Source organism: Diorhabda sublineata, chromosome X, assembly GCF_026230105.1.
Source record: "Diorhabda sublineata isolate icDioSubl1.1 chromosome X, icDioSubl1.1, whole genome shotgun sequence".
Taxonomy (NCBI): domain Eukaryota; kingdom Metazoa; phylum Arthropoda; class Insecta; order Coleoptera; family Chrysomelidae; genus Diorhabda; species Diorhabda sublineata.
The window spans coordinates 15,540,330-15,561,291 of record NC_079485.1 but is presented as its reverse complement, the minus strand read 5'-3'; the positions used below and the strand labels follow the sequence as shown (position 1 = coordinate 15,561,291).

At 32.9% G+C, this 20,962-nt stretch overlaps 4 protein-coding genes across 4 annotated transcripts; 3 read left to right on the top strand and 1 right to left on the bottom strand.

The window, feature by feature from the left end:
• The first annotated feature begins 648 nt into the window (after window positions 1-648).
• On the top strand, window positions 649-6,995 carry LOC130451543 (N-alpha-acetyltransferase 80). Its single transcript, XM_056790627.1, has 2 exons — window positions 649-1,468; window positions 2,055-6,995. The coding sequence occupies exon 2, from the start codon at window positions 2,055-2,057 to the stop codon at window positions 2,628-2,630; it is 576 nt and encodes a 191-aa protein (XP_056646605.1). The 5' UTR covers window positions 649-1,468; the 3' UTR covers window positions 2,631-6,995.
• On the bottom strand, window positions 3,051-9,041 carry LOC130451542 (flavin reductase (NADPH)). Its single transcript, XM_056790626.1, has 3 exons — window positions 8,778-9,041; window positions 8,281-8,667; window positions 3,051-7,210 (listed from the first exon to the last, which is right to left on the bottom strand). Exons 1-3 carry the CDS (start codon window positions 8,854-8,856, stop codon window positions 7,059-7,061), a joined length of 618 nt encoding a protein of 205 aa, XP_056646604.1. The 5' UTR covers window positions 8,857-9,041; the 3' UTR covers window positions 3,051-7,058.
• A 1,652-nt stretch (window positions 9,042-10,693) lies between these two features.
• On the top strand, window positions 10,694-14,716 carry LOC130450605 (zinc finger protein 271-like). Its single transcript, XM_056789081.1, has 2 exons — window positions 10,694-13,171; window positions 14,705-14,716. Exons 1-2 carry the CDS (start codon window positions 10,694-10,696, stop codon window positions 14,714-14,716), a joined length of 2,490 nt encoding a protein of 829 aa, XP_056645059.1.
• A 4,768-nt stretch (window positions 14,717-19,484) lies between these two features.
• LOC130451541 (zinc finger and SCAN domain-containing protein 23) lies at window positions 19,485-20,869 on the top strand. The gene is made up of 3 exons (XM_056790624.1): window positions 19,485-19,624; window positions 20,329-20,528; window positions 20,600-20,869. The coding sequence occupies exons 1-3, from the start codon at window positions 19,546-19,548 to the stop codon at window positions 20,750-20,752; spliced, it is 432 nt and encodes a 143-aa protein (XP_056646602.1). The 5' UTR covers window positions 19,485-19,545; the 3' UTR covers window positions 20,753-20,869.
• Window positions 20,870-20,962: the final 93 nt, after the last annotated feature.

Sequence of the window (20,962 nt, the reverse complement as noted above, 5' to 3'; positions counted from 1 at the left end):
AATTTCGACGTCGACAATTAGAATAAAGAGAGATATAGAATGGTATACAAATGTTCTTTCTCTCTATATCAGCAGTTCGGACCATTTTCAGCATGCTCCTCAACTCGCTCTTTCTATTCTTATTATTTACCCTATGATTCCACCACTCGAAACTTTGACGTGATTGTGATCATTACGGAATAGAGTAGAGAAAGACTTTATTTATACTGCGCATGCTTCATGCGCGCAAAAGATGTGCAGAACTAACTGCAGCGCTCAGAGGAGAGAAGGAACACTACTTGTTTCACTTAGTCGGAACACCTTCCACTTATAGGAACTGTCCATATAGAAGTATTACATATATGGGGAATATTGATATTCTTTCTTTCTCTATCAGCAGTTTGGGCCAATTTCAACAAGCTCCTTAACTAGCTCTCTCTATCTTTAATATTAACTCTATGTTCCTAACATTGGAAATTTAGACGTCATACCAATCCAATCAGAATGTACTAGAGAGAGAAATAGAGTGGTATACTGATGTTCTTTCTCTGTATCTATCTACAGTTTGGGCCCACTTGAGCACGCTCTATACCTCGTTCTCTCTATCTTCAATATTAAGTCTATATTTCGAAATTGTGACTATTATCGGGTATCAGATAGATCAACAATCAGCTACAAAAATCTTTTATGTTAATTTTTTTTAGTTTTGTGCATTAATTTAATTTGTCTGTATTTATAGGTCTTAATTCAATTGTGTAATAGATTTTAGGTGTTTTAATAGTTATTATTGAACAGTTATCAGCAATTAACCAACACTTACACACATATTTTGAAACAAATTTCTATACATATGTAAGGAGAATTGTACTATTAGGTATTTTATATCTATTTTTACTAGCCATTAATATCAAAGCTTATTAATCTTCTTCTTTGCTTTTTTCACCACTCGAAACGTTATGCCGATCCAATCAGAATAGTGTAGATAGAAATAGAGAGTGGTATACGTATGTTTTTTCTCTTTTCATTAGCAGCTCGGGCTCACTTGTACAAGTTCCCAAACCTCGCCCTCTCTCTCTTTAGTATTAACCTTATGAATGGAACATGGAGTAAATTTTCAATATTTAAATAATTGCTTGAATAAATGTTCTTTATTTGATCTAAAAATAAAGAGTTTTTTAATAGAAATAATTCTTGATATATTCATTAAAAAACAAATATTTCCTTTGTCTGTCTTTGTGAGACATATTTTTGAAATTCATGAAATTATGTAATAATAAAAGTAATAGCTTGACTTTAATATTATGAATCGTGCCAAGAAAGTCTTGATTGTTTAGCTGATATAACTAATCGTGTCGACACCTGTTTTCATTTATGTTAAGTGGTATACATATGGAAGAATCAAAAAAAATTTTGAGGTTGGACTAGTTGACCAAGTTGTATATATTTGTAAAGAGAAATTATATAAACATTTGAATAAACGAATTAAGCAGTAAGTTAATTACCTAATTACTTTCTACACTTTGTAAACTTCAATTATTTTTTGACAAATCAGATTATTTACAAGTTACTATGGGTACACTTCAGTGTTAAAATTCTTGTCAAACCATATATTTTCATCATATTTGGATACAATGGAATAAAATTATCTGTTTTAATATAATGTTCAACATATTTAAATTATTAAAGGAATATTGGATGTACAGGTTAATGAAAGACATACAAGGTGTAATAAGATGTCCAATCCCTAAACTGTAGAAGCTGCAAACATGTTATAAAGTTTACATTTGGTTTTTGATGTGTTTAAAAATGATTTCTCTACCTAAGAATTAAAATTTTTAAATATTGTTTTGATTATTTTGATATAAACAGCTGAAAAATATTCTTTCTAAATTAGAACCTGATTTCCCAGCCATCATATCGTAATAAAGACAACTGTTTTGTTTATTATTAAAAATGGATGAAAAATATGTTGAGGAATCTACAGGACTTTATAAATGAAATACCCTGTAGATACCTAAATATGTATTAAAAAATGTACCACATGTGAAGCATGTTATTTTTTTTATGATTTTCAGATGACTTTGGAAGTTGTTCCTATCCACAAACATCCGGAATACCTCTTAGATTGTTGTAATATTATAAATCAAGAGTGGAAAAGATCTAAAACAGCTCGGTTACACAGTTTAGAACAATCTTGTGACCATTTACCAACATCATTGATTTTATTAAAGGATAAAACTGTGATTGGCCATCTCAAATTATCAGTAATACCAAATATTAAGACAGCATGCTTCGTAGAGTCTGTAGTTGTAGAAATGAATCACAGGAACAAAGGATATGGATCAATGTTAATGAGGGAAGCTGAGAATTTTTGTAGGGGTCTTGGTTTAAACGCAGTTTATTTATCCACTAAAGGAAAAGAAGAGTTTTATGTAAAATTAGGGTACAAAATTTGCGCCCCCGTTTCGATATATGGGAATTTTGTTCCAAAAAATATGGATACAGTGAATATTGTATTGAAACCTTTCAAATTATCCGATGAAGCAAACGAAAACACAACAAAAGGAGTATACCCACCAACGCCGCCTCCTCCTCCTTCTCTCGTAAAAATTGTGTCGTCCAAGAAGATTTTTATGAAGAAGATTCTATAGCTTTTGTATTATTTGTAGGAGTATATCAGAAGTTACCAATTGGCAAATTTTTAAAGCCAAAAATGGATGATTCAGCTTAACAGCATAGTCATTATATTATTTATAAATATCATTTTTTTTCGTTTTATTAGTAATTTATTCAGCTAATCAACTGTACCCTTAAAACAACTCTATCTAACAAGAATGGTAGTACCAACGGTTCCAGAAACTATCAATTTTGAATGAATCACAAAGTCTTTTGCTTTGTATTTTATAATTTTTACCTACAAATTCAATAAAATACTTTCAAACTCTCCTATTTTTTTTTCTAATTGTATATATTTAGCACTGCATGGAATATTTGGAGTTTTATGATTAAATAGTACCTGTAAAGCATTCCAAAATAAATAATGGGTTTGGAAAAATGAAGAATCAACAAAATACAATTTATTATTTAATTGCTTAACACTTACATAAAAGTATTCTATAGACAAACATATGTACTTTTAACAATAAGATGCCATATAAAATTCAAAATCAAAATATATTTGAGAATTAAAAGAGAAAAACACTTGGGTGTGAACAGAACTGCTCATACATTTTTGAGGGTCTATAATATTTTTTGTTCTACCCAAATTAACATATTGAATCTAACAAATTCAAATATATATATATATATATATATATATATATATATATATATATATATATATATATATATATCGATGGTTTATAAATGTTTGTAAAATTATGCTCTATTTTACCATGCTAATGGCATTTATGTAACTTCAAAAATGTACTGCCAGGAGGCACTATAATCTTTGGTATTGTTTAATTTGAGCTTATTTTAGCTGCTGATAGTGCAAGACATCAATGGGTGAGGTCACGCTTCTGGTGAGTAAATTTAACTATTGACTAATGTGTCATTATCTTTTTAAACTCCCTTAGTTTATTGCCATTATTTTTATGTGATACCGGCACTTCTTACAGATGTGTCATTATACGTTTTAGTTTCCCCCTGACTATCAGAATTGTTTTTATCCTCTTAACGCATTTTATGCTGATGATTCGTTATAGACTTTAGGCAAAGCACGTAAATGGCGCAATGATTTATCCCACAGTGGTACATAGTGCTAATAGGTCACTTTCTTATCAATGCCATGTAATATTTTGGGCTTTGTTTTGAATACCAAGCGCCTACTTTTCAAAACCTAAACAACATGTCCGAATTATATTTCTTACCTAAATACATAGGTAGGTTGTACCTAATAGGGCGGTATAAAAATTCAACAAATAATAAAAGAAAAGTTGCCATATTATGATTAAACATAAGCCGTGGATGTTGGCGTGAAAACTTCCTTCGGCCAATGTTTTAAATCAAAATGGCAACTTTCCTTTCTCTATCTGTAGAATATTAATACCGTGACTTTAAAGACCCTAATAAAACCAACCAAGTATGTAATTGCCTATCCCTTTTTCATTGTAGCTGTCAAAATGAGGAATCGAACTAAACTTATGGTTAAATTAGCGAAACAACAGCTTGAACTGGATAACACAGAGAATGGCGGAAGTAGCAGGATTAATGAAGCGCATGTGTGGCAAGTTGTATCTACTACCTTAGCAGACGAGGCATACCAAAGTAAGCACAATTTATTAATTATTTTCCGTTTCACACCTACCTATTTTAAGCGATTAAACTGGAGATTCATCTCATTAAGTATCATCAGAAAAATCTTTCTAAAGGGGTTTCTATTCTGTTAGTACCTACGTGTGGGCGTATAGACAGGTTACTACTACTGATGACATCATTCCACTATTTTTTTAGGGACTGCTGACTGGGTTTCTGACAATCCGCATCCTGTGCTATCAACTCCAGTAGCTGATCCAGACGTCGAAATGGAGCCGGAGCTGACATACACAGAATTGTTGCCAGTTGATACTGCAAATGATGCTGTTTTTTCTAATGGAAAGCACGAGACTGGCACTGTAGCTTCTCCAGAAATTCACAACAAGACTGAACCTGTTTCCCATTCTTCAGGAAATCACGAGACTGAACCTGCAGCTTTTCCTGCAATTAATCACAAGACTGAACCTGTAGCTTATTATCCAGGAAATCACGAGACTGAACCTGTAGCTTTTTCTGTAATTATTCACGAGACTGAACCTGTAGTTTATTCATCAGGAATCCAAGAGCCTGATTATAATAATACTAAAGAGGTTTTTCATAATAATGAGACTGAATCAGTACCTTCCACTGGAAATCAAAATAAGAAAAGAAAGGGAAAAGGCAACCAACAAGCAATAGCAAAAAACGCAGAAACCTTGGACTGGATTATATTTCAGCAAAGTCAAAAAAAGCTGTCCGAAAGAGAAACCTTAAGCCACCATGTGGTGATAAGTGTCCTTTAAAATGTTCAACGAAATTTGATGACTGTCAGAGGCAACTCCTCTTTGATGCTTATTGGGCTATGGGCGATTTAAGTGGTCAAAGAGCATTTATTAATAATCATGCCAGCTTTATAAATCCCAAGTACTAAAGGGTAGTGGTAGATAGAAAAATAGAAAGGTCGTTGAACCACAAGTATTTTTTAACAAATTCTGGTGGAGAAAAAAACAGAGTTTGTAAAGTATTCTTTATGAATACTCTTGACATAACAGCAAGATGTTTGAGAACCACGTTTAGCAATGTTGACACTGAAACGGGAGTTTTAAAAGGGGACACAAAACACTCAAGAAAAAATTTGCCTTCCAAAGAAGACATTGAAAATGTGCGCAAACACATTAACAAAATCCCAAGGGTGGAAAGCCACTATTGCCGAAAAGATAGCAACATAGAGTACATAGAAGGAGGTAAAACAGTTTCAGATCTACATAGAGATTACGAAATGGAACAGCAATCCTTAGGAAGAAAAGTGCTGCCATATCACCAGTATTATAAAATTTTCAAGAGAAAAAGGACCAAAGTGACACTTGTGTCACTTACAAAAATATTGCAAATGAGAAAAAAAAAGGATTTTCAAAGCGAATATGAAAACCACGTTTTAGAAAAAGACCTAGCTAGACAAGAAAAAGAAACTGACAAAAATGAAACATCTGAAACAACCATTGTATCGGTATTCGATCTACAGGCAACATTACCGTTCCCACGAGGGGAAATATCTTCTTTTTATTATGTGTCAAAATTCACAATGTATCATTTGACGGTTTGCAACATAAAAAATATGGAGGTTTATTGCTATACGTGGACGGAAGCAGATGGACAGAGAGGATCGTGTGAAATTGCTTCTTGCCTCTGGAAATATTTAGAAAGCATTGAGGGAGTTGTCACTAAAAATGGAAAAACCTCTTGATGTAATCTTTTATTCAGATAACTGCGCAGGGTAGCAAAAGAACCAATTTGTCAGAAGAATGTATTACTATGCATTAAAAAAATTTGACCATATATCAAGCATCACCCACAAGTTTTTGGTGACCGGGCATACACAGAATGAGGCATGTGTGGATGCCTGCATTGAAATGTATATAAAAACTGCCCCATTTATTTGCCCCAACAATACATCCAACTTATGAGAACAGCAAGGAAAAAAATCCCTATAAGGTTGTTGAACTTACGTTTAAGGACTTAAAAATTTTAAACAACTACCATCAGTAAAACTGAAAAAATTCAAAAGTAGCCTGGCCTGTATGGTTAAGGCAATAAAAAACAAGGAAAATACCATCTACTTCATCAACTAAGGAGGAAGACCTACAAAATCTGTACAAAAAAAGCTGAAAGTTAGTGATGCTAAAAGATTACCTTTAGTCCAGCTCGTGGATAAGGGAGTAGTTCCAGAGATCTACCGAATTTTTTATGAAAATATTTGAACCTGATTTTTATAAGTTTAGTCTGCTGTTCATGTTTGTCTGATATTTTGTTTCTAACGTTCCTAATTGTCATTTTATTTGTTCCTAATGTTACCTAATTACCATTTATTTGTTAAATAAAGTTAAGTTGAGTTACGATTTAAGTTTTTTTATGCTTTCCTGTTGAAGTAACATAGGAATACTATGAGTTACGCCGGCACTCAATAAAACTTGCCTAACTTAGAGGGCAAAACTTTAAATCGTATAGCGGCACATCGGCAAATATTTTCAAAATTAGAAGGTTTATGTTAAATTTATTTTTTTCCTCTTTAAGATAATTTAGTCAAATATAAAAAATTATGCAAATAGACTCAAAACTAAACGAATGGGAGCATTTGCGCCAGAACCTATTTAGCTTTCTAACTTTGAATTGCGATTATCTTAAAACTGCTAGTTTGCAGTTGCGCCGGTTTCTTTATAAACCATCAATATATATATATATATATATATATATATATATATATATATATATATATATATATATATATATATATATATATATATATATATATATATATAGGGATTTTATCATTGAAAATGAGTGACCTATGAAGGTTTGTTGCATATTCCAACAATTTGGCCATAATGTTCGGGTTGGTTTAAAGATTCGACTAAAAATCTTCCCAAATCGTATTTCGATATAACACGTCCTCCTGGTGAAGCTCCTTGTTTCACTATATAGTCTACAGGAGGTTGATCTGAAATAAAATTTGATTAGCTACATACAGTTCTAACTATGAGTTTGGTTTTGTATTATTACAGATCTGACGAAGCCTTGTATCAGAATCTTTATAAATTACAAAAAAAAATCATTTATTTTACTCTGGTGCTAATTGAAGACTTGAAATAAATGTACAAGGTGCCAAAAAAATCGATTTACTTTTAAAACTTTCCAGGTGCCATAACCAACAACATATATAAAGTGCTAAGTGCTGGACATGGTGATGTGAAATCGAAGGGATCGATTTTTCCTCATCGAAAATTTTTTCTTTTGGTAAAAACTACACAATTATGTAAAATTAGCTGAAGATACTTGTGATATTACGGTGTTGCCGGTTAAAGGATCAATTATTTACAAACTCGCAAGATGGCTGTATGTTTATTTTCTATTGCTTGTAGAAAAGCTCTACATGTAATACATTTGCACTGGAAAGCACAGAAACGAAGAATTTATTATTATTTAAAGCAGGCAGTTATGCACCTAAATTTTGATCTTATACTTTACTGGCAAAAACAATAAAATAGTCGTGATATTGAAATAAAAATCAACATTTCAAAACTCTCGTTTCTGATTCCAATCAAATTGCACACAAAAAGGTATTTTGATATGAGGATTCCAATAAAGATCGGAATTTATGAGAAAGATTTATAACAAAGGGAGAATTCATAAAAATTGTATTTTTTGAAAAACTGAACCCCAGATTCCAAAACTAATATGATATTTGAAATCTCCGGGGGAAAATATACAAGGATGACAGTGAAAATGAAAAAAAAATACACCTCAAATTTTATATTTTCTCAATTTCAATATATTAGTTAAGGAGGAGCCACTTCTAACTAGTCCTCCCATTAATACCTATAAATTAAGTAATTGGAATTTTGATAATTGAGGACAGGTAATCATGTGGATAATTTCTATATAAAACTTCACTATCAGTAATATATATTCACTAAATCTGGGATAACTTACTTTATATTGGCCCTAATTGTTTTTCCTTTATTAAATTTCAATTGATAGCGAATTATTTCATATAAAATTAACACTTACCTGCTATATGTGGTGGAAAGCAAGCGATATACTTTCTATCTGATGCCTGAAGCACCTGCAACATTCTCTTATGCTCATCATTAAGATCGTGAAATTGTGGTGGAACTTTTTCTGGTTCGTAAAATAAAAAAGCTGATAAACAAACTGAAATAACTTCCACATTCAATTCTTTCATTGCTTTTATTATATTTTTCAAGCCTTCACTTAAATCGGTCGTTGGACTTAAATCATTCCGGGTTCCTAAAACTACTACTACCCCCATTACATCTTTTATACCATCCAACACGGTGTTGTAATCTAGAATGTCCCCTTTTACTACTTCTACTGCGTTTCTTAAATGTTCAGGTAATTTTGCTGGATCTCTGACAAATGCTTTAACACTGAGTCCTGAAAAGCAAATTTTACTATCATATAATAGCGTATCTATTATGTAATATGAGTCATTAAGAAAACATTGTTAAAAAAGGTCATTTTTAATATTAGACTGTTGGACTTGCCTTTTTTTAGAGCGGCATCAACTGCACAGAGACCGGTCATTCCAGTGGACCCAAAAATCACTATTTTTTCCATTTCCATTATTTAATATATTCTTCCGCTGTACTCAATCTGAAGGTTACTAACCAATTGTCACGTACACCCCAAACTGATATTATATAAATTAATGTATTTATTCACTACCGGGAATTGTTAACTCATATAAAGGTTATCTATGGTTGAATTGTCCAATGACAAGTGATGGATTCAATTAACATTATTGCAAAATTTAGATATTGTTAATTTTACAATGTAATTAATAGGATAGAAAATAGTACAGCTTTATTCAATGAAATACATGCATTTTAGTAGACATAAGAAAAATTTACAGGATTAATTCATTTCATATAACAACCGCAAGCCTTTGTAATTTATCATGTACGCTGCTCATGAATATTAACCATAGACAAGCATATAAGAGAAATCACTAATGCAAAAAAACTTTACCAAACTATTTATATGAAGGGGAGAATAAGCGTCAACATCCTCGATCGTTCCACGGAACGTACTACTGTCATAAGCAGTCATTTTTATTTTAGTTTCGGCGGTAAATTTGAAAATACGGTAATCTGAACGCTTCATGTGATAATTTGGAACACTTAAAAACACTATTAAAATAAGCTAACACTTTTAAATAGAAAAACTAAGTGAACTTTAATCTATATGAAGGTCTTCGTAGCTGTACACGAAGAAAATATTTTTAGAAATATGTAATAATTCGGTATTATGCTTCTCACGAAGAGTAGTCAGTATTTTAACGTAAATATAATATAGGTCTACTTACTGGTGAAAGGAAATACTTTCAGATATAAACATTTTAATGTTTTTACATGTTTTCACCACGCACAATATATTTCTCACTGAAAAAAAATATAACAGCTACAGCGTACACTCACTGACATCTATAAATTGAAATTGTCTAATCTGTGAACAAAACTCCTAAAATACAAGCACGTTGTCTCGGAAAATAATCTTCAACATGAATGCACTTTATCAGCTGTAACAACAAACTCAACACAATCACTATTTCAACATAAAAGTATGAACTTTGAATAAAGGCATTAGATACTTTAGCACTACTTTATAAATACAACCCTTTTTTAACTATTTTAATATAATTTTTTTAAATCTGATCGTTTTGACACGCCTGCGTCATAATTTCTTGCCAGACACTTGACAACGCTGCCACTCATTAAAATCAAATTTTGGATGCATACTAATTTTAGCTTATTCTCCCTTCCATATCTCTGTACTAAACGAAACATCCCTAATTACTTCTATCCACTGGTATATTAAGGTATAAAGGATCATATCATATGTCTATGATCCCATTAACTTGATCAGTTTATGAATAAGTAAACGTAATTATAGTTTCCGAAAAGCTCTATACTGATTATCATGATGTAAATACTACAAGGTGTGCTATAGCGCACCAGCTGGGAAGCAGCCAATGAGAATTCGCTCCCAAAACGACGCGCCAAATTGAAACATTTGAATTGAATACATGATGTAAAGACTACAAGGTGTGCTATTGCGCTCCAGCTGGGAAGCAGCCAATGAGAATTTCGCTCCCAAAGAGATGCGCAGAACGAGTCAAAAATGAACCGTCAGGAAGAACTCACCTTGTAGTCTTTACATCATGCTGATTATATAGCTCTCTCTTTAATAATAATACGTTAAACAGAATAAACATGTTAATATCACAGAACAGCTAGTTCTGTGATTGACATTATTTAACTAGAATGCTGAAAACAAAAGTGTCCTTTCAAATAGTTTTGAAAATGAAAAATATTTTGAGTGCGATTTGTGATGATTTCGTTTCATACGGTGATAAATATACATAGTGTTTTTCAAGAACAATTTCCTTGATAACAATACAATGGAAAAGGATGAAAATGTAATGCTAACTTCAGGAATTCCCACGGAATTTCCAAACAACTCTTCTCCACAACCTGTGAGATTGGATTCTCACAGAATAGAACTTGAAAAGGATGTAACTTGTAAAGTAGACGAATTGTCAGCAAATTTAGAATTCAATTCATTTGAGAATTCATTAGATTTGCCGTCGTTTAGTGGAACGGGTAAGTCCATTAATCATATTAATATGGCTGAAGACGAAACTTCTGATATATTTATAAAGGATGAATTTAACGCTGATGAAGTTGATTTTCCCGGAAAATGTGTTTGTAACGTGTGCGGTATGATATTTGACGATGTAAATGATTTAGCCCGTCACAAACTAATCCACGTTCCTAACGAGACGAAGCTCGAAAACGTAGAATATAATTCGTTCGAAGATTCATCGGATTCACAGTCGGTTGATGGAGCAGGTCAATCTATTGAGCAAATGACTGAAAACAAAACTACCGATATCTTCATAAAGGACGAATTGAGCGCTTATGCAGCTAATTTTCTCGAAAAATATATCTGTAGCGTGTGTGATTGGATATTTGACAATGAAAGCGATTTAGATCGTCACAATTTAATCCACGGTCATTACGGAAAAAAACGTAAAAAGGATTCAACCTGTAACTTGGATAAATTGCTTGCGGAAGTAGAATTCGATGGGTTTGAAGTTTTATTCGATATGCCGTCGGTTAGTAGAACGGAAAATTCCATTCAGAAAATAACTGAAGATATCTTCATAAACGATGAGTTTAACGCTGCCGATGTTAATTTTCCCGAAACATATGTTTGTAACGTGTGCGATATGAAATTTAGCAATGTAAGTGATTTAGACCATCACAATTTGATCCACGATCCTTACGGACTAAAGTATGAAAATAATGTAACTTGGAAAGTAGACAAGTTGCCACTGAGAATGAAATATGATACATCAGATTTGCTATCGTTTAGTGGAGCCGGTCAGTCCATTCAGAAAATTACTGAAGTTATTAACGCCACTGAAGATGATTTTTCCGGAAAATATATTATGTGTAAAGCTTGCAATGCAATACTCGATAATGCAAGTGATTTATACCGTCACGATTTAATCCACGATCCGGATAGGCAAACTTGGAAATTGGAAGAATTGCATACGAAAGTGAAATTTGACGATTCATCAGATTTGCCATCGTTTAGTAGAGCGGGTCAGTCCATTCAGACAATTAATGCGAATAAAGACCCAACTACTACCAATACCTTAAAAAATGAAGAATTTAAAGCGGATGAAGTTAATTTTCCTGAAAAATATGTCTGCAACGTGTGCAATGTAATATTTGACAAATCAAGTGATTTAGACCCTCATAGTTTAATCCATGATCATTACGAAAAAAAAAGTGAAAAGAATGTAGCCTGTAACTTGGATAAATTGCTTGGGAAAGTAGAATTTGATGATTCATCAGATTTGCCATCATTTAGTGGAGCGGGTCAGTCAATTCAGACAATTAATGTGAGTGATGACGACAGTTCGGAAATCTCTATAAATGAGGAAGCTAGTTGTCCCAAAAAATATATCTGTAACGTGTGCAATATGATATTTGATATCCCAAGTGATTTAGCCCGTCACAAATTAATTCACGATATTGACTACATATATTTGTGTGCAACTTGCAACCGAAAATTTGCAGATGGAACAAGCCTAAGAAATCACCAAAAAAACTATTGTAAGAATGGCAGCTCCATCTCTAATTTTTGCGGTAGCAACTTTACCGTCTGGAAATGTAAAAGTTGTTATAGAGTGTTTGCTTCTAAACACATCGCAAATCATCACTTGAAATTGTGCGTGAATGTAGAAATAACAAATGAAGATCCTTTGGCTGTCAAAACAAACATCGAGAAGATACTAACAAATCTGGTCATACAATGCGAATTCTGCAATAGATCGTACGTTGATACAAAATCATTGATGATGCACCAAACAAAACACACAACGATCAAAAATTACGAATGTATCGAGTGTTTTCTAATTTTTGATTGTTATTCCGATGCTACTAAACATTGGATGGAAAAATGTACAGAGCATGTGAACTCTTTCCTTGTACCTAAAGTAATATACTGCGAACATTGCGATAGAGTATTCGGTTCACACCAACTTCTCTATGAGCATAAAAGGAAAACTAAGCACTATACTTCCAAGCTCTTCGAACCGGAGATCGATATTGATCAAATAATGATGAGAGACGATTTTATAATTGAAAGTGCAGTCCTAAACTCAATAAAACTATTGGATGAAGCATTAAGTAGAATTGACTACGGAGAAGCTGGTGAGGTCAAAGAACATTTTGATGAACGCAACGCTGAAAACTGTAGATATCAATGTGAGAACTGCGTTGAAATGTTTTCACATGCTAACGGACTTGATGAACACAGAAGGAAAGGTCATTCTTCGAATTTGAATCCTGTTGCAAATGATGAGGTAAGAAACAAATTATTTCAGGTATTTAACTGTTTTTACACATACCTTTCAAATCTCGTTTCCATACAAACCGCTGATTTCTCTCAGTTTTTCTTCCTATCTATTTCAGTGCATAGCTTCTCCTTTGGAGATCTCACAAAACTTATCACCATATGATTTTTCGGAATCTATTATTAACCCGATCACGATATGAATGTTCGAGAAATAACCGCGAACACGTTCACTGTTGTTCACTGATCGACTTAATCGGGTTGTAATCTATGATTATGATCTTTTCTATCGTCGTAAACCGATTAGATTGGAAGGTATTGGACCATTGATTGTTCACGATGTTCTAATTCCTCTCTTTTTTAGTACTGAAAAATCATAGAAAGAACTTACGATTTCTTGAAATATCCTTGGGTTTCCACTGACATTTTCCTGGGAAAATGAGATTTTCTTTGCAAAAAATGGGTTCTGTCGCGATTTTATGATATCTGCCTCATAGAATGAGATAGTTTATCATCGGTTTTATTATCAAAATTTTGTTAACATCCAAAATACCTAATGAAAAATGTATGGACATAAGTAAAAGTATCCTTTTTGTTTTTAATTGATTTTTTTAAAGTGTTAGAAAAGACCTTTTTCAAGATTAAGTGGATTGATGTAAACAGCAGGACACACTTTTTTTCTTGGAAAATCTAAATTTCTCTCTAAATCTAAATCCCCTTGTCTAGATGGGTACGGGCGATCAGCTGAAGGGTTGTTTTATTTATCTGTAGTTACTTGAACTACACGAGGTTTGCAGTTTTCATATTTTTTGACATTGACATATAAAAATAGCTTAATTAACTCGTTCAGTAACAAATTTAAATATCTAGAATCTATTATACAACTAAATAAATATCATGGAACAATCAACGTACAAAAAAAGTAATAAAACTAATAGGATTTTACATTAAATGGTTTATCGAAAATTGAACGCAACGTTTGGAAACTATAAAGTCTGGTTCTGGTTAAGATACACAATCAGCTGATATAATCCAGGGTCATAGTTTCCGAAAGGCTTTAAAGCGATACATCTACTGAAATGGGCGATATAAAGAACATCAAATGGTTTGTGGTTGAATTTGCAAACCACATATTTGAAATTTCCACTGACGTTTAGAAAATATTGTCAAAACCTCATTCTGGATTAGAATCCACAATATGGGAAAGGTTCATAGCCTCCGGGAAGTTTACATATTTGCTTTTAGGGCAGTTTTGAGTACAAGGAATATTTTATATGTGAGATTTAGCTTTTTTCTACTAGTTGGTACAATCTCTCATTCCAAAATCTAAGTTAGATTTTTTTAAAGATACTCTAGTCTTTAGTCTTTCTACAACAATTCAAGGCATCTTTAAAATGCTAGACATGTGGATACATTTCCGGAAAATTTCGGTATGAAGGTGGTTAAGGGTGTAATGTTAGCTGTCCGAAAATGCCGTATGCGCGAGGTAATATTGTGGCTAAAGTATTTAACCAAATTAAAAAAAAACACTTGCATATTGTAGCGAAAACAATGATCTACTCCGAAGCAAAAACCGATTAACAAAAAACAAAAAAACAGATTTACAAACCACCGCACAGTATGTCTCAAATATGAGACTGAAATGTAAAAGAATATACATAAAAACACTCTGCTTCGGAGTGAATTGAATCTTGAACTTTGCAGTCATCAACTGAAAAACATAAAATGTTGAACAATGAGGGCACAATTGAACCCCTACGAACGGATGTTTATGTAGAGAAGGTTGCCTAGTCACAGGCGTTGAGCCCAATTTTCATTAGTATCGGTATAAGTGTTTATTATCGGGGCGGAGTCTGCTACACTGTAAATTGCATGGTCGGAAAAAATATTGTTCAGCACACGCAATTATGTGAACAATAATGTAAGGGATATTACTCCATTACTAGAGGATGCGGGTTCTAAAATATATTAGGTATCTTAAACAACAAAATATCAGATACAGAAAAAATAAATTTCATAACGTATCAATAGATTTATAACAGAACAAATAGTTAAATATTTTCTCATCTTCTAAGATCCTTAATACGCCTTTTGTTAATATGTTGCGGACTGATGATTTCTGGTAACAAACATTTGAAATAAAACTTCTCTAGATGCTTACACATTTTTTGGTTCCAGAAGTTGTCATCTCGAAATATCTAAAAAAAAAACAATTATGGTAAGTATTAGTTATAATATACTTACTGGATAAACTTACAATTTCAGACTCAATTCCAATAGGTGTCCAAACAATAAAAATACAATAACGACGTTGTGTTATATGGAGCTGCCCTTGTACTTGATAAAAGTAGTTGCTGCTACGTTTTAAAAACATACGTCCTTCCCGAAGTTCTGCAAATTTAATAATTTGTTTTTGAATGGCGTCTATAGGTGTCGTTTTAGCTGCCGAATAAGGACACTTCACCTCAATAATGCCGTTATCTCCTATTAGACCATCAGGTGTAGCTGCCAAATAAGGCTTTTCAGCATCAACGAATAAACCGCATTCTGCTACAGCGACGTTGTGAATTTCCTCATACAAACGAATTGCAATTTTTTCATGTTCTTTGCCCCAGTTTGTGGCTATATTGTCGTGAAATGGATTGTACAGAATTGTTTTAACAAGAGCTGCGCAGTGGGTATTTGCACGTTGTTTGCAAATTTGTCCGAAAACAGAAGCTGTTAGTCTCTTTCCACAATAAACAGTCTGCTTGGCCGATTGTGTTGTTCTGTAAAATCTCACATTCTTCTTTGCTCAGATGAAGGTTATTGAGGAATTCTTTAACTCTTGATTCGTATTCTTCTTCATGCATATCTGATGACGGTAATCCATAATCTTTATCAGCCTCTGTTATTGCTTTTCTCTTTTGTTTTATTGTGCCAGAAAACAATGTTCGCCTACTTTTTTTCCATGCAATGTTTTGTGCACGTCTTGCAATGATCTTTTTGGTATACTTTCCAGGGCTCGCATGGGTCACTTTTTTATGGATATAGCGCGGAAATTCGCCAGCAGGTACGTTGTAGGATATGGCAGCCGCTTCACATCTTGTTGCATAGGAGCGTCGCGCCGTATAATTGATTCTTTTCCCGCCAACAAACTTTGCTACAACAGAATTATAACATTCTGCGTCATTGTTGTCCATATTTAAAATCAAACTTTCGGCATTTCGCGTAACACGTTCTGCGACACACAAAATATCCTGGAACAGTCCGGAAGCTTTCATTTCAGTTACCCAATCATATCCTTTTTTCTGTTCATCTTGGTCAATATTTGTCATTTTAGAACAGAAATATGTTTCATATTTTTCGTGGTTTCCAAAAACGTGGTAGGGTCCGTTGTAAATGTCTTTTTTCAATAATCGGACTTTCTCAGCATGATACTCTTCGCTTTTTTCAGTGGTAATATAATTGATCGCTCCAATAATCCCACTGCGTAAACGTTTTATACTGTTCATCAAAATATTCCTTTGTTTAACACTAACAGGCAGATTTTTGGAACTTGTTTTCTTCTGGGTTAGTGCGCGCAACCGTGTACAATAATTTCGCAACAAGTGATTGCGGTATTCGATTTTTGATACTGATGTATCACAGGGACGTGCATCGGCCAGTTTTTTTGTCGTGTGTGCAATTGGTTGTTCTTCCTTGTTTTTGGCTCTTGCACACAAGCAACAATATTTGTTGCGTATTCCTAGGAATAATACCTTTTTGGTTTCTTGACCAATGATTACTCCCTATGATGCTGCATCATTTACTTTATAAGAGCGTTTGCTCCAGGCTCCATCAGCTATAACGGTGATGTATGGAATGGAATTTTTACCTATGTGTCCCTTTTCGATAGCAATTCTGCGTTCTTATACGCCAGCTTGTTCTATTATTTCCCAAGCTAACTCGTGGATACTGTCGGGCAATTCATTTTGTATTTTTTGGTACAAATGTGAACTCATTACAGGCAAATCGCAAAACCCCAATTGTTCCTCTATTTGTGCTAAACCACCACAAGTGGATATTGCACCTAAGACAATCGCTTGATTCACATTTAAAATAGTAGGATCGGGATCAGTGTCCACCTTCTTAGATTCAAGACAGTTAGTGCACTTAATTGTAAAAACACTTCGAAATCCCTGACGATATTCACTCACTATTTCTAAATTCTCATTTCTACAATTGAAGATGTCTACATGTTTAAAGTTTATAATGTCATTGAAAAAATGTTTCACATTCACAATTCGCCGACCTGTTACTTTGAATTGTAACTTTTCTTGAGGTCCTTGCAGTAGGGTGGGAGTATGTAAACTTTCTCGCTGTTTTGGAACACCATCTTCTATCTGCAAATACGTGGAGCTTGTTGCCGCAACTTCGACTCGTACGTCCTCTCTAAAAGGTAGTGGTGTAGCACTACTATTACTAGCCGCAACTTCTTCTCGTACATCCTGGTGTGGTGGTGTAGCACTACTACTAGTACTTGGAATGTTTATTTCTTCTGTAGCTACGTTTATCGGTCTGGGAGTTACATTTTCGTCACAAAGTAACTGCCTTGTTCTGCAAGTAAGTGAGTGGAATGTACTTACTGTATTGTTTTTAATCAGTTAAAATACATTGAAGAAATTTTTTCGGAATCATTTCCGTAAACACATCATAACAAGAAAAGTGGTATTATATGTATAACTGAATAATTAAACTTATAAAACAGGTGTTATACCAAATCGGACATATGTATCAAACTTGGCGTTAAAATTTTTTTGTGAAAGTATTAAATTTACCGTCAAGGTGCTAACAAGTACCATAAATAAAAGTGTACAATTCAATTCTACTTCAACTGCATTCAGTATTGATACAATTATTCAATTCATGTAAATTGACATAATTCAATTAATCCCAAACACATTTTTCCAAATCATTTGGAATCTGATTTTATTCGTACCAATTCAAATGCAATTTTCAGAATTCAGAATCAATTCTTACCAACTCAAAGTCAATCTTTACCACTTCAAATGAAATCTTTACTAATTTTAATTCAATGTTTAACAATTCGAAAAAATTCCACCGTTGCATAAAAATTTACTTCATTTCAATTCTTTGTAATCTAATTCAAAGCAGTTCATTACAATGCAATAATAATTCTTTTCTGAAGTGATAATGAATTAATCTCTTTGTGACTGTACCAACCAATTCTTCAGTTCTTAGACCCCCGTTTACAGTTTTTCGGAAATGATTACGAAAACTCATATTCAAAAGTTGATAAACAAGTGCACCTGCAAACCTCGCCTTCGGCTCGGCTTTTGACACTTTGCCCTCGGTTTGCAAGAGAGATCACTTTTTTATTTTGGTTTGAAGCACTTTCACCTACCTTTTGCTATCACGAATTTTTTTCATTCTCTGACGTATACTTTGCTTGCGTCCACTGCCAGGAGTTAAATTGGTCTTGTATTTTGGCATATTTGCTTGAATAAGTCTCGCCACACAAATATAGTCAAATTCACTTTTGTGTTTTTTGCACTGCACTGCACGTGCACTGCACTGAACTGTAAGATAATTTCGTGAAAATGCGAAAATGAAAAGACGTGTTTTCAAGACAAAGTTCACTAAACGACTGTCCCTTATAATACAAGGTCAAAATCTCTCCACTTTATGTGGGGAGTTTGTTTATATTACGTAAAACACTTCATCTCTTATCATTATAGCTTTGGTTCTCACCCAAGTGCTCAGATAAGGGTGGTTTACCACCAAGATCGTGCATCCTGACTAAACAACCGGCCACGCTTCCCTTCGCGTTTATTTTACAAACATTCAACGTCCACTTTTATTCGCAATTTATCGGGTTTATATTGTTAATAGTAACGGGACACCGATGGGAAATAAAAAACTGTTTAATAGTATTAAATTTACCAAAAGGTGTATAACAGAAAATTTTAAACGTTAAACATATTATTGAGAAACTATATGTACCTAGATAATTAGAAATATAATATTTTTAAACTAAGTAAATATTAATTTTTGTTTTCTGTCCAGTCTGTTCAGACACCATCCTGATATTTCAAATATATTTAAGGAGTAATCTTCAGCATTTCTAAATTACTAAATAACAGTGTAAGGGACAGTCGCGCGCAACAAAAGTGAGTCGAACATCTGTATTTCAGTTAAAAGTGTCTATACGTCGTCTCATGTCTTTAGCTACACTACGCTCATTTACACTTTAGAGCGGTATCTCTTTCCGAACTTTCGTTGTGCAGTCGACGAAAATATTCGTCGGCCGTACATTACCACCTTAAACAACATAATCTCCCTAAAACATTTCAGGATGGGTCAGTACCTTTTGAATCTGACGAGAAGTCCAAAAAATTGAAAATGATTGCTTGTGAAATATGTGGTCTTAGCTTTCGTCGAAGATATCTTCTTTTACAACATAAGATACGAGCCCATCAAGGTGAGTTTATACAAGAAAAAGAGATTTTCCAATTTTTTTTATTAAAAATGGTTTAGTTCAGTTTAGTCCACCTTATGTTTGTTAACAAAAAATCGAAAAATGAATATCTTCTATCATGTTTTTTTTTCATTTTATTTATTTGAAATAAAAATGAGACTTGAGTTTGAAAAAAAAGTTTTCAATACTTTTTGGTAAATAAAAATATACAAACCAAATTTTTTTTCGAATAAAGTATTTTTCCTAAGAGTACTCACAAAAATGTACAATATAAACAAAAACAATTATGTATCATAATTTAAACAATTTTTGCAAATTATTACCAATTTTGTAAAAGTTTTGTAATTTTCTCTAAATTGATAAAAAATCAAAAAATTTACATTTTCAATTTTTTTTTATTTTGTATATTTTTTCGGATAAAAATTAGACCAAAGATGAAAACCAAACATTTTTTGGCCAATGAAACATCGAAAAACCCTGATTTGTTTCCTTTAACTGTACTTAAAAACTTGTTCAAAGAATATCTTATTTTTTCGGAGAGAAAGAAACCTAACCTAAAAAATAGTAATTTTTCAATTTTTTAAGAGAACAAAAGGGTGAGCCCCACATCCAAATAAGGTTAAGTTTTTGGATTTTTTATAGACCAAAAAATTGTTGATATTTTGGTTTTTGAACGTAGGTCTCATTTATTTCCGAAAAAATTGTAGAAATTAAGATGTTCGAATGCAGCTTCGAGGGCTGTAATGCAAAATTCACTTTGGAGGAATATCTAAGAAAGCATATAAAGAGAGTTCACACCGATCAATTGCCCTTTAAATGTAACGTTTGCCGAAAACGTTTCTCAGATAAAGCCGCTTATACCCAGCATTTTAGACTACACACCAATGACAGGAAATATAAATGTAATGTGAGTACCATATCACTTTAATTGAAGTTTAAAGAGAATAATTAAAAAACAATTAAATCTTGATTTTACAGTTGTGCTCACAACAATTCTTCAGAAACTCTAATCTTGTGGCTCATAAAAGAATCCATACTGGGGAACGTCCTTTTCCTTGTGAAGTTTGTGGAAAAGAATTTCGTCAGAAGGGAGTTCGAGACAGACATCTCAAGACCCAGCATTTCTTTTAGTGCTCATTTCATTGTTCAAAATTCGTTTATTGTTGTTAAACAATTTCAAATAATTTAATTTCTGTTGTTATATTTTCAGTTGTATGAATTTCTTTTAAATAAATTGTTGCAATTCAATCAACAAATTAATTTAATCCTACTTCAACCTATACATTATTATAATATATAATTCTGGCAACATCGTAATATATTTACTCATAAAAAATTTTT